A 14,233-nucleotide genomic window follows, 5' to 3' on the forward strand; every position below is an offset into this window, starting at 1 on the left:
GGTGCAGAGATGTTAAGTGACTTGCTGTGGTCACTCAACTAGTTCATGGTAAAGCTGCAGTTTGATTAAAAACAGAAGATGTTTGTGACTTCCCTGGTAGTCCAGTGGATAAGACTTCACCTTCTAATGCAGGGGGTGTGGATTTGATTCCTGGTCAGGGAGCTAAGCTCCCACATGCCTCGCAGCCAAAAAACCCAAACCATAAAACAGAAGCAATATTGTAACAAATTCGATAAAGACCTTAAGAATGGTCCACATCAAAAAAAAAAAAGAAAGTCTTAAAAAGATGTTCATCCCATTTCCTAGTTAGGACACTTTGGGGAATACTGGATTCAGACATTATCATCTTCAGAATTTTTTAAATTATGAGACTATTAAATGATCACCTACTAATATACTGTTATGTCAGTTATATCAATGAAGATTTTTTTAAAGGATGATCTCTAAGGTCATCCACTGACATTGTCAGTGGGTCAGTGACAATTTCTTGCCTGAGTTTATTTTGTAATAACTAATTCTAGGTAGGACAAGGATGGAATTGAGGACTTAGAATTCTCAAATGTTGAGAGGGGATGATTTTCAGAACATGAGTCCTCTTCTGGAGAGGTTAGGCTTTGTGGGGGTGGGTGGGGAGTGCTTGCCTGTGGAGCAGGGGTTGAGTGTACAAGCCAGCCAGCGGATACCCCAAGGGCACCCTCATTCTGCACCCTGGTTTCAGGGTTTCAGGAAAATAACGGCAAGTAGAAGTGATGTCAGAAAGGTGAAAAAAAAAAAAGGTGAAATGATGCTGAAAATAAACTTGGCCAACTGTTTGGTTTTGCCAAGACGGGAACATCTTCTCCATTTCCTTCCATCTCCTGCCTCCTTTCTGCTTTTAAAGACCTTAAAATTTAGGTTTCCAGGGTGCTGAGGCCATTGTCCCTGATTCTAATGATAAGGGAGAGTGATTTTCCCCAGCTAATGTTCCGTCTATTGCTTGCTAAGTGCCTCTCTACAAACCCACGGAGCTCCTGCCTCCCTCTGACCTGCTTTGCCTGGCCAGGGTTTCTTAACTGAAATTCAATCGCTTGGCTTTGGCACTGCACGTTTGCTGGGGCTCACCCCAAGGCCATCATCATTGCGATCCTATTGCCCTGGCTTGCCTTACCGAGTACAGCCTCTCATTGGAGCCACAGCTGACCTATTGGCAGCTGGACCAGGCGCTCCTGTTCCCGTTTCATAAATTAGGATGTGAAGGCTCTCTTGCCCAGGGTCACATAACTCATTAGTGATGGAGCTCAGATTTAGAGCTCAGTGTCTCAAGTCTTTTTTATTGTGGCCTCTGTAATTGCTGCAGTGATTTGGAATGGATGGTACAGTGCCTACTTTGAAGTGGGATACTCTAAAAGAGAGCAAGAATTTTCTTTAATTATGAGTGAAGGCAGCCAGAATGGAACCTGAAGTCATGAACTTCCTTGGAGGCCCCTAATCCTTGGCTCAAGTGATAAGTTTCTTTCTCTCTCCTAGTATTTTATTGATTCGCTATAACTGTATCTTCTAAATAGTCATATGAAAGTAATATTTAAACACTTTTCAGGTATGAAAATTTTTCCTATTTATCCTAGAAAGGAAAAATATGAAAACAGAGATAAGAAACTAAGAATAACAATAGTTAACATTTATTAGGCACTTGCTGATATTAGCAGCTGGGACTGCTTCTCAGCCAACATACACTGGTGTAACTGTTATTGGTTGTTAATAGACAAGGACTTTCCCGATGGATTGGGGTCCAGGCCATACTGGTGGTCTTAAATACTCTGACTGTTCCAGTAGCCCTACAAGATGGTTGTTAATATTCATTTCCTACATAACAAAATTAAGGCCCAGACAGATTAAATAACTTCCCCCAAATCATTGTTGTTCATTGTTCAGTCACCCATTTGTGTCTGACTCTGTGACCCCACGGACTGCAGTGCGCCAGGCTGCCTTGTCCTTCTCTGTCTCCCAGAGTTTGCTCAAACTCATGTCCATTGAGTCCGTGATGTCACGCAACCGTCTCACCCAATGTCACCCCTTCTACTCCTGCCCTCAATCTTCCCCAGCGTCAGGGTCTTCTACTAAGTTGGCTATTCACATCAGATGACCAAAATACTGGAGCTTCAGCTTCACCATTAGTCCTTCCAACTAGTATTCAGGGTTGATTTCCCTCAAGACTCATTGCTTTGATCTCCTTGCTGTCCAAGAGACTTCCAGGAGTCTTCTCCAGCACCACAGTTAGAAGGCATCAATTCTTTGGCTCTCACAACCGTATGTGACCACTGGGAAGACCATAGCCTTGACTATACAGACATTTATGAGCAGAGTAATGTCTCTGCTTTTCAACACACCGTCTAGGTTTGTCACAGCTTTCCTGCCAAGAAGCAATCGTCTTCTGATTTCATGGCTGCAGTCACCATCCTCAGTGATTTTAGAGCCCAAGAAGAGGAAATCTGTGACTACTTCCACCTTTTCCCCTTTTATTTGCCATGAGGTAATGGGACCAGATGCCTTGATCTTAGTTTTAAGCCGGCTCTTTTGCTCTCCTTCAGCCTCATCAAGAGGCTCTTTAGTTCCTCTTCACTTTCTACCATTAGAGTGGTATCATCCATATCTGAGGTTGTTGGTGTTTCTCCTGTCTATCTTGATTCCAACTTGTAACTCATTCAGTCTGGCATTTCTCATGATGTGCTCAGCGTATAGGTTAAACAAACAGGGTGACCAGCCCGTAAATGATGGATCAAGAATTCAAACCCCAATTCAGATGACTTTGGTGCCCATTCTGTTGCTATTAAACAAGGAGGCCACCCTGATACACCCAGTAGATCACCCTGAGAGAGTTTATATTTCTTCCTTGACTTTATGTAGGTAATTGATTGTACCTGGTGTAATTTTATTCTGCCCCCTTGCTGCTGCTCCTGTCGCTTCAGTCGTGTCTAACTCTTCGCAACCCCATGGACTGCAGCCTTCCAGGTTCCTCCGTCCATGGGATTTTCCAGGCAAGAGTACTGGAGTGGGTTGCTATTGCCTTCTCCCTTCTGCCCGCTTCTGTTCTTAAAAAATGTCTGTAAGCATGATGCTCAGTTTCATTCTCTTCAGATGCAGCACTACTGAGCTCAATGATTAGAGCTCTTGAGAGGGCAACAGATACGTAATTGTCCACGTTTCTCAAGGTATCATCACAGCGCTGGTCCTGTAATTTGTTGATGGTTATTGTCAAGGTCACAACCATAGAAAATACATTTTATAATGAAAGGTGTATGTGTTTTGGGCTTCTCTGGTGACTCAGATGGTAAAGAATCTACCTTTAAGGCAGGAGACCCAGGTTCAATCCCTGAGTCAGGAAGATCCCCTGGAGAAGGGAATGGCTGCCCACTCTAGTATTCTTGCCTGGAGAATTCCATGGACAGAGGAGCCTGGCAGGCTACAGTCCATGTGGAATGAGAAATCTATGCAGGATGAGGACAGGATCCAAGTTAATTGTAGAACTCAGAGTTGCAACAGTTTCTTTTTGGTTATGTCTGTCAACTTCCCATCAAATTTTATTATAGCTTAGTGATTGATGTGCTTTGATTATTGCCAAGGCATTTTATTCTTAAAAATGTTCTTTTAACAAGGTTTTCTACCTTTGCTTCTGAAGTTTCATCTTGGTCTCCTAGTTTGTCTATCTAGTTATTCTCTAATGTTGTGGTCCCCAACCTTCAGGATCTAATGCTTGTTGATCTGAGCTGATGTAATAATAATAGAAATAAAGGACACAATAAATGTACTTGAATCATCTGGAAACCATCCCCCCCAACCCCAGTCTGTGGGAAAAGTGTCTTTCACAAAATCAGTCCCTGGTGCCAAAAAGGTTGAGGACCACTGCCCTAATGTCTCATTGATATTTTCTTGTTTATACTATGGAGGATGTTCAGCCATTTTTATTCTTAACGTTCTAAAATCTTTGATCATGTTCAGAATCACTTATTTTTATATTCAGCTACTACTTAACTGTGTCCTCCAAGTGCTGCATGAATACTCAGTCTTGTCCAGCTCTTTGCCATCCCATGGACAAAGAGTCCAGGCTCTTCTGTCCATGGAATTTTCCAGGCAAGAATACTGGAGTGGGTTGCCATTTTGTCCTCCAGGGGATCTTCTCAACCCAGGGATCAAGCCCACGTCTCCTGCATTGAGGGAAGATTCTTTACCACTGAGTCACCTGGGAAGCCCCCTAAGTGTTAGATATTTGTAAATTAGGGTTACATTTTCAGATAATGAGACATGCCTTTTTTTTTTTTTTAATAAGGGAGTATAGACAGATATTCTCTACCATTTATTGAGGGTTTATTATCCACCAAGGATTGTGGCTTATAACCATTTTTTATAATGCCTACTACAATATATGTATTCCCATTTTGCATATGAGGAAACAAGCTTTGGTTAAGTATTTGTATGAGGCTACTCAATAAAAGAAACAGAATGAAGCCTGTATATGTATGTATGTTTAAGAACATCATCATAGTGTCTAAATTCTTTGAGTACTTACTATGTGCAAGGAAGTGTATTAAGCACTTTATAAACTTTGAGATTTTATTTTTATTAGTTTTGTGAGCTTAATTGCAAAATGAGTTATTTCCTTTTAACCTGTGGCGGATTCATTTTGATATTTGGCAAAACTAATACAATTATGTAAAGTTAAAAAAATTGCTTAAAATGAGGTATTGTTTTCTTAATGTCGTATAAACTTATCACTAATTCCAAACAAAAATTTGTTTATTAAAGCTCTTCTCCATACCTTCATGTGGTATTCTGTCAATCTCTTCTCACTGAAGAAAAATTTCCCCAAAGGATTCTGGCTGTTTTTAAGCAAGTCCATCTCTAGACTTGCTTCAGAGCTGTCGTGTTTGGATTTCCTGCCAGCAGTCTCCTTGGGCTGCCTTTCTTGGTGTCTGTGTTATATTCCCTCCTCCAGGACCCTAGATCTATCTCTTACCTTGTTTCCACCTTCATTTTGATGGGCCCCATCCCCCTGTTAGCCCTGAGAAAAGGTACATGGGACGCATACTTTTGAGAACTTAGTATCTGATAAGGTGTGTATTCTGCCCTTGTATTTAATTGATAAATTGATTAGACTTTTAAAAATAAGTTGAAAATTGCCTTCCCTCACAATTTTGAAGCCTCTAATATCTTCTAGTTTCCAGTCCTGGTTTTGAGAAATCTGAAGCCTTACCATTCTTGATCATTGGTATGACATTTTTTTGAAATTATTAAATCTTCTTTCTGTTTCTAGTGCTGAGAAACTTGATGAGAATATGCTTTGGTGTGAGTCTATTTTTATCCATTGCATTGTGTACTCAGTGGTTTTTCAAAGTAGAAACTCATGTCATTCATTTCTGAGAAGTTTTTTGAATTATTTATTTGATTTCCTTTTATCCAATTCATTCTGTTCTTTATTTCTCTGGCTGCTATTTTTGAGATGATAAATTTCCTGGACTGGTTCTTATTTTTGAAATCTATGTTTCCTATTTCTCATCTCTGTTCTTTTTGTTCTGTTTTCTGGTAGATTAATTTTATCTTTCAAACTTCTATGGCACTTATAATTTCTACTATCATTTTTAACTTTCCAAAGAGATTTTTTTTAGTTTTCTGAAGTTTTTATAGCATCCTAATCTTGTTTTGTGGATGTAATCTTTTTATATTTTATTGAGGATATTAATGCTAACATTTTTATTTTTTCAACTGAAATTTATTTCACTCTGATTTCTTCCAGTGCACTGTTCTTTCTATTCATTCTGGTCTTTTTTGATTGGATATTGTCAGATGTTTGTAGATATTAGGCTTTCCTTATATTTAAATAGCCCATGCTAAAAATTAGGAAGATCTCTATAAATTGGGTCTGTCAATCATGGTTTTCATTGTAAGATGAATTGGCTGGATATTTTTTAGGACAAGGGAGTGGGCCATCTTATGTCAGGACTTCTAGGGGTCTTTTTGTTGTAGGTGGTGGTTTGTTTTTAATTGGGCTGGGCTGGTTAGTTACTCAGACGACCCAGTATTCAAACTCTAGTACCTGATTGCTGAGTATAAGCCTTGTCACCAATTAACTTCCATTATCTAGGTATATTTTATTATTTTTAAGAAAGTTGGCAATCTAAGCGTAGATTTTCTAGGAATGCGCATTTCTGAAGAGGATTCTTTTAACCAGAAATTTTCTTCCACTATTATAACCTGTGTGAGTTCCTAAAAGAATAACTGATGCATAGTAGGTGCTCAGAAAACAACTGTTGCCTGAATTCGTATTTTTCTCAGCACATCAGGCTTTTTGAACAATATACAATGGGATGAGAAAAAAGCCTTAAGTTTCCTAACTTCCATCCTCGTGCTATAGTGTACAGTCACTCAGATTTGACAAAAGCAGTCAGGCAAACTAACATATTAATAGATTCAGCCCTGAGAGAGAGTGTTCTGTTTATGGAACTTCTTGGAGTAAGGGTGTATTTTATATTTGAGATCAGGGGTTGTTGTTGAAGTGGCAGCCAGCTATAAGTCAGCCTGTGGCTCAGATCACAGAGCTGTTCCTCTTAGGAACCTGCAGACCCATGAGTGTTCAGATGGCGGCATTTTGGAACTTGATTTAAGCACACATTCTGCTGACTGCTTCCTAGAGACTTGCCCATCTGTTCCTTTCTGCTGATTGGGTCTTTTTGAACTTAGATTTCCCCATGGGTCTCCCACAGCTGCCTCTTTCTATTCTGACCTAGCTTTTTCTCCTCGCTTGTCCTCTGTGTCTTCCCACCAGTTCTTCATCATTGGGGTGGAAATGGAGAGCTGGGTGATGCTGAGCTGGCATCTATGGAAGAGCCAACTGTGGAACCCAGAGGACTCGCCTGTTGGCATGACCACGTGCTCTGTGGTGACGCCTTTGTCGTCTGTTTGAACATCTGGGTTCCCAGTCTCAGGGAGCCACCAGTAGGTCAAGACTCCCTGAAAGAAGAAGGAGGTGAGCAAGACCTCTCCCCTGAGGGCAGTGAGACCACCATGTTTAAAGATAATCTTTCAGAAAAGCTTGAACTTAGATTCAGTCAGCCAACCATGTTGGGTTTGTCAAGAGATGAGAGGGGAAAAAAGGGTAGTGTACAGAGAAACAGGGTAACAATGAGGAGAGTATGGTGTCTGGAAATACATAAAGAAGAATCATTCACTAGGTATGGAGGAAAATAAATTACCCAGTTAACAAAGCTTTATTAAAAAATTAATTTATCCAGTTACAAAGACCTAAAAGCATAGTTTGTTGCAAACCTGAAGGCTTTAAAATTTTTTTTACACAATTTGCTATGTTCTGTTACTATCCTAGAGGGAGATACTATTAGAAATTCAAGAATTAAAAAATGCAACATAGCAGCATTTCCTTACCAGTCAATTTAACCTTTTAAAATAATCACAATTACACATTTATTACATATACCCTTTGGAAAGTAGAAAGAAAAAAATATTATCCAGGGACCTAACTTTGAAAGACAGCCACTGTTAGTATTTTCTTCTAGGCTTTTTCTTTGTATGGTTTTTGGTTTTGCATAGCAGGCATAAGGCATTTTGCTTGCCTCATGGTAGATTTTTTTGGTCTTCAATTGGAGTCAACTGTGGTTATATTCTGATAATACATGTCTGTGATTTATTCTTTTCTTGTCATGAGGCTGAATAAGCAGTGCTTTAGTTCTTGGCTTGAATAAATTCTTTATATGCTTTTAACATAAAACATTGTTCAGATTAGAAAGTGAATAATCCTTAGAGCAAAGAAGTATGATGTATGTTTCACAACCCTTTTTTTAAAAGTATCAGATCTTTAAAAAAAAGTCAGAAGCACAAAAATGGCTTGGGGAAAATGTGTGAAACAAAGATAAGATTTTTAAGGTTTCCAGATGGGAGGCAGTCTCTCAGGGGCCCTAGGACACATCATAGATGCCTAGCATTGCTTATTAAATAGACAATAATTTTTATTACATATAACATGGTGGTCTCAAGGCAGAGAGGGAAACCTTTATCTTTTCCCTTGGAAAAGGCACGGAAAAGAACAGTTGAGTGTAGTAGAGGCACTGCTGAAGCCAGGTGGAAATTTTGGCCCTGCCCTCACTGCTAACTAGTTGCTACATCAGAGGCACCTGCCCTCTATATCATAACCAATAAAATGAGGTGGTTAAACTATATAATTTTAATAAGTTTCTCTCCTTCTCTGACTCAATGAGTTTATGATCCTGAGACCAAACACTGAGAATATAAAGATGCAGAAACCCAGCAATTTGACTCTTCCTTTTCCTCTTCCTTTGCATCTAGTCAGTTACCAGGTTTGACCCGTTTTACTCTCTAAGTAAGTCTGGCAAATGACCATCCTAGGACAGAGTTATGCTCATTAGTTTACGGATTTACTGCTGCCTTTGTACTGCAGCTTCCCTGGTGGCTCAGGTGGTAAAGAATCCGCCTGTGATGCAGGATGGAGAAGGCAATGGCACCCCACTCCAGTACTCTTGCCTAGAAAATCCTATGGATGGAGGAGCCTGGTAGGCTGCAGTCCATGGGGTCGCTGAGGGTCAGACATGACTGAGCGACTTCATTTTCACTTTTGACTTTCATGCATTGGAGAAGGAAATGGCAACCCACTCCAGTGTTCTTGCCTGGAGAATCCCAGGGACAGGGGAGCCTGGTGGGCTGCTGTCTATGGGGTCGCACAGAGTCTGACACGACTGAAGCGACTTAGCAGCAGCAGCAGTGATGCGGGAAACCCTGGTTTGATTTCTGGGTCAGGAATATCCACTGGAGAAGGGATAGTCTATCCACTCCAGTATTCTTGGGCTTCCCTGGTGGTTCAGCTGGTAAAGAATCTGCCTGCACTGTGGGGGACCTGGGTTTGATCACTGAATTGGGAAGATCCCCTGGAGAAGGGAACAGCTAACCACTCCAGTATTCTGGCCTGGAGAATTCCATGGACTGTGTAGTCCACAGGGTCGCAAAGAGTCGGACACGACTGAGCAACTTTCACTTTTGTACTGCCGTGGCAGAGTTGGGCAATTGCAACACTGTCTGGTTAGCAAAGCTGTAAATATTTACTATCCAGACTCTTGACAGTAAAAGCTAATCAACCCCTGATCTAAATAATTTACAAACACATCTCCTCTCATTTTCACTACCATTGTCCTAACTTAGGTCTTCATCTCTTCTCACCTGGAGAACCCAAGAGCCTTAATCTTAGGGTTTCTCATTCTAGTTTTGAGCCTCCCAAATGTGTTGCATACAGATACAGAATAATTTTTTAGAAAAAATTTGAAATGGCAGTTTGCTTGCTTAAAACCCTCAAGGGGCACCCTGTTGAACTTAGGATAAAAATCACAGTTCCTTACCTAACACACAGTTTGAAAACCGCTCCACTGACATCTGAAGACCCTTCTAGTCGTGGGACTGGGAGTTTGTTTGATGTGACACATGTGATATGAATTTCAGCCTTAGAAAACCTAACCTAACTCAACCAGGCTTGAGTACAAAGAGGCTTTATATTGGCTTACCCAACTAAGAAGCCTGGTAACAGATCTGGATGAAACCTTTCCCAAGGCTAGGTTTCCAGTTGTGTCTCCTGAACTCTGTTTCTCTGTTGGCTCCTCTGCTGTGGTAGCCCTGTTGACACAGTGGCTTTCATCTTGGGAGGTCAGGCCTGCCATAGCCGTTCCTGCCTCATAGCCTCCTGTGGACACATCTTTTCCCACACAAGTGCAGAGGTCTCTCTGATTGGACAGCATAAGTCATGTGATCCAGGGTAAGGGACTGTGCTGAGGGGTTTAGGGCCAGGGCCTGTGCTTGAGCTCAGGAATTGGAGACATCCCCCCTGAACTGTAAGGAGTGGGAAGAGGAGGAGGGCATTATCCCCAAGGAAATATTGGGCTGTTGTGGAGACAGGATGGAGGTGGACTGGGACAAAATAACCAAGATTCACTGAGCATGCCATGAGCAGGAGCCCTTTGACAGTCAGGCAGTAGTAGTTGCAATGAGTACCTGGAGAGGCAGACTATCACAAGATCTGGGAACTGTGATTGCCTTTCTCAGTGGTTCTTAATTCTAGCTCTTCATTAGAAGGACTAGATGCCTGGGCTCTTCGAGGACCAGTGAACTTGGGAGCTCTTTCTGGTTGGCCAAGTAAGAATGATTTAACAAGTTCTCCAAGTGACAGTAATGTGTAGCTAAGGTGACACATTGACTGGGCTTACATCCTGACTTCATGTACTGGTCTATGGAATGGGAACAATTCTATCGTCCATCCAGATTTGGGGAATGAATAAATGAGGTAATTCTGTTATCCATCATCCAGCCAAATTTGGGTGATGTATGTAAGGAATATAGCCTACCTACTTACTCAAGTAAAGGGTAGTTGATTTTGTTGTTGTTGTTTTTAAATAAGGGCACCGGTTATGTTGGATTAGGGCTCACCCTCATTGCCTCATTTTACCCTGATTACCTCTTTAAAGGTCCTGTTTCCAAATATAGTTACATTGGGGCTTAAAACATTAGTATATGAATTTGTGTGTGTGTGTGTGTATAGGGGGTCACAATTCGGTCCACAGCAGGTACTGATCTTATCATTCTCTGATGATAGCTAGTGTTTCTCTACCCAGAAAAATAGAGACATACATACATGTTTACGGACTTGCATATGTTTATGGACTTTGAAGATGCCTGTTAAAAAGGAACATTCGAAGCAGCCTTGCAGAGGAAAGCAGATACCAGAGACAAGGAGGTGTGTAAAAGAGGACAGGCCCATTCATTCATTCACTTACTCATTTAACAGTTATTTGCTGAATGCTGATGCATGAACCAGGCCCTGTGCTAGGGTTATAACAGTGACCCAGGCAAGGCTCCTTTGTCTCATGACTTTTTTTTTTAAATTTCTGGAGTCGGGCAGTAAACACATCCACAATTCTGTATCAGAGAGCACCTAGTGCTATGTGTTAGAGAATCGAAATGGAGTGATGGGGTGGTGTTTGCCTGGGAAGCTATTTAGATTTTGTGATCAGGAATGTCTTCGCTGAGAAGATGCTGCTGAAGTGGAGGCCTGAATAGCAAGGAGTCAGCCGTGCACAAAGGGGCAGAGGGTTGACAGCTGATGAAACGCCTGCTAGTCCCCGGTTTATTTTAGTACCAGCTGGCAGAGCCACCTCCTCCAGCACCAGCTGCTTCTCAGATTCCCTTCTGCTGCCCACAGAGCCAGCCTTCAGGATCTGCTCCGAGATGGGCATGGCTCTTGTGGATTGCTGTCCTCGCTCTGGATGTCTTTCTCTTATCCTGTTGCAGAAATGTTTAGGTCATGTGTTCAAAGCGGGTGAAACCCATCGAGGCAAATATCGGTGCCTCTAAACTCTCATTGACGTTCCCAGAGCTTAGTCACTATTGTCTCCTGCCTGAATTAGAGTTACCACCGTAGGGAGAGAAGTTGGCTTTGGTGTTGTGGTAAATGCATAAACAATCATTGTGCTGTGTAACAGCACAGTTGTGCTTCCATAACCACGTGCGAATTAAAGGGACCTCAAACAGCACCTGGATGGGATGGAGAAGACTTTCCCTAGAAGCTGCATCCTGAAAGGTCCCCGCTGGCCTTAGGATAAAGAGCAGAATCCCACTGTGGCTTTCAGACTCCTGTGGGTCTGGCACTTGCCACCTTCTCTACTTCTCTCTACCTCTCAGCTAAGAAAGGCTGGGATCAGATCTACTCTGTGTATCTCATCCTAGGGCGAAGTTTGAAAGAGCAGTTGCCTCTAGGCATGCCCTTTCCCTGCTTATGACAAGTGCCTGTGAAGCCAAGCAAACTTCATAGCATGCTGAACTCTGTTGCTCACATCTCCTACACTCACATCCACTGGCCAGATGAACTCACATGGTCAAGACCAAAGTCATTGTATAGGAACGTATTCTGCTCCGAGGGTAGGAGAGTGAATGTTTATCAAGCAGTAATCTGATCCACCCCAGCAGCATGAGTGCTTGGAGAAGGAAATGACAACCCACCCCAGTACTCTTGTGTGGAAAATCCCATGGACAGAGGAGCCTGGTGGGCTGTAGTCCATGAGGTCCCAGAAGAGTTGGACGCAACAACTAAGGCAATCTGATCCACCCTAGCAGCGTTAAGTGCTTAGAAAAGTGCCCATATAGGTTGACCTAAATTAGAAACAATAGTGTACTATCTAACAATCTAATGTCTGGAAGTGGGAAAAGCGAAGTTTGTCAATATATTCACAACAGAGTTGAGGAAAGATTATTACATAGGGTGAGACGAGCATGTCAATAGATTTTTGGGAGGAATGAGTAGGCTGGTTGAAAATGGAAGGTGGGGCAAAGCTTGAGGATTCCGCTGAAATTGGAAAGTACGAACTTAGAGCAGTACCTTTTTTCTCGTGGTTTTTAATAGCAGCAGCCAAGAAGGCCAACAGTTGGATTGATAACTTTCTGTGAACTGAACTTTATGTGCTTGATCCCCACTCCCTTCTCCTCTCTAATCTTAAGGAGAGACTGAGATAGCGTAACAGTTGGTGTTTACAATGTTTTAATTGCTGTCATATTGAGAACTGACTAGAAGCATCTTTAGAAATAATTTATACCACCATAAAATGAATTGCTAATCTTTCAGAGAGTATTCTTTAGCATTGTTTTTGTTTGTATACCAGCCAAGAAGAGCTAGACCAATCAGTGAAGAAACTGCTAAAATATTTTAGAAGCATTGTCTGATTTGAATAGCTAAGTGGGAATATAAATCCTTTCTCAAATACTCAGTCACACTCGCTGCTATTCGCTTGTGGTTTTGTCATCATTGTCTCCTAGGGCAGTGTGCATGTATGTGCTTAACATGTCCACAACATACCCACCCACCAGTGCTCAGTGGTGGGACTCACAGGTGGGAACATAAGGGCAGTGGAGTATGTGTTGACTTGTACCAGCAGGCGTTGTTTATAGTCCTTATGGTAAGCCCAGTATTGAAAGCGACAAAGGTAATGATGTTGATAATTAACAACATGAACCATTTGATGCCTAAGTTTTGAGTGGTGACTTGAGGTGGTAGCATACTGCCCTGAATGATGAAAGAAAGCTTTGGGAATTCAGATGAAGTGATACAAGTATGTGTTGGGATAGGGGAGAGGGTTTTAATGAGACTTAAACTGTATCTTTCTTTGACTCAGGTGGTAAAGAATCTGCCTGCAATGAGGGAGACCCAGGTTCGATTCCTGGGTCGATAAGATCCCCTGGAGAAGAGAATAGATACCCACTCAGGTATTCTTGCCTGGAGAATTCTATGCACAGAGGAGCCTGTCGGGCTACAGTCCATTGGATCACAAAGAGTGAGACATGACTGAGTGACTCTTTCACTTTCGAACTGTATCTGAAGGCCACTTGCATATCAACATGTAAATGATCTCATCATAGTCATCCATGTTCCTGAAACATATTAGCTAAACTTCTCCCTGCTCAAAATCTTGCTTTTCCAACTGTTTAGTGAAAAATATTACCTCTTATCCTAATACCCAAGACATCACTCTCTCATTATAATCTGCTCCCAGATTATCCTGTCTCATCTTCATGATTTCTTTTCATGATTTCTTTTCATTTAGGTTTTAAAAAACTTGTTCCTTCTTGTAAATACTCCAGACTTCCCTAATCTGTACTTTTTATTTTCTTTTTTTTTAAATTATTGGTCTATACTTGATTTGCAGTATTATGTTACTTTCAGGTGTACCACAAAGGGAATTAATTATACATATATATATATATATATATATATATCTCCACTCTTTTTTTTAATTTCCTTTTCCCATATAGGCCATTACAGAGTATTGAATAGAGTTCTCTGTGCTATACAGCAGGTTCTTATTAGTTTATTTTATATATAGTAGTGTGTATATGTCAGTCCCAGTCTCCTATTTGGTCCTTCTGCTTAGATGCCTTCTCCTGATCTATGAGTACAGACCTCACCTCTTCAAACCCAGTCTAAAATTCCAAGTTCCTATGAAGTCTTGCCTGTTTTAGAGGAGATGGTGATGGTAGCTGGAAGTAATTATCCCTTCTCATTTTGGAAGCCTCTCATCATTACTTCCGGAGAAGTCAATGGCACCCCACTCCAGTACTCTTGCCTGGAAAATCCCATGAATGGAGGAGCCTGGTGGGCTGCTGTCTATGGGCTCACACAGAGTCGGACAGGACTGAAGCGACTTAG

General features: G+C 41.5%; 1 protein-coding gene across 6 annotated transcripts in view; it reads left to right on the plus strand.

Annotated features, from left to right (window-relative positions):
• The window catches only part of SAMD12 (sterile alpha motif domain containing 12), a 448,274-nt gene that overhangs the window by 13,496 nt on the left and 420,545 nt on the right, over positions 1–14,233 (plus strand). For 4 of the 6 annotated variants that reach the window (XM_010863419.1, XM_010863418.1, XM_010863420.1 and 1 more), the window contains exon 1: positions 6,801–6,997. The exons of the other annotated variants lie outside the window; for them this stretch is intronic. In XM_010863419.1, coding sequence (XP_010861721.1) covers positions 6,850–6,997 — 148 coding nt within the window. In that variant the 5' untranslated portion in view covers positions 6,801–6,849. Of the gene's footprint in view, positions 1–6,800; positions 6,998–14,233 lie in introns of those variants that run through there. 6 annotated transcript variants of the gene reach the window in all.

The sequence above is a fragment of the Bison bison genome, unplaced genomic scaffold, assembly GCF_000754665.1.
Source record: "Bison bison bison isolate TAMUID 2011002044 unplaced genomic scaffold, Bison_UMD1.0 scf7180017864491, whole genome shotgun sequence".
NCBI classification, from domain to species: domain Eukaryota; kingdom Metazoa; phylum Chordata; class Mammalia; order Artiodactyla; family Bovidae; genus Bison; species Bison bison.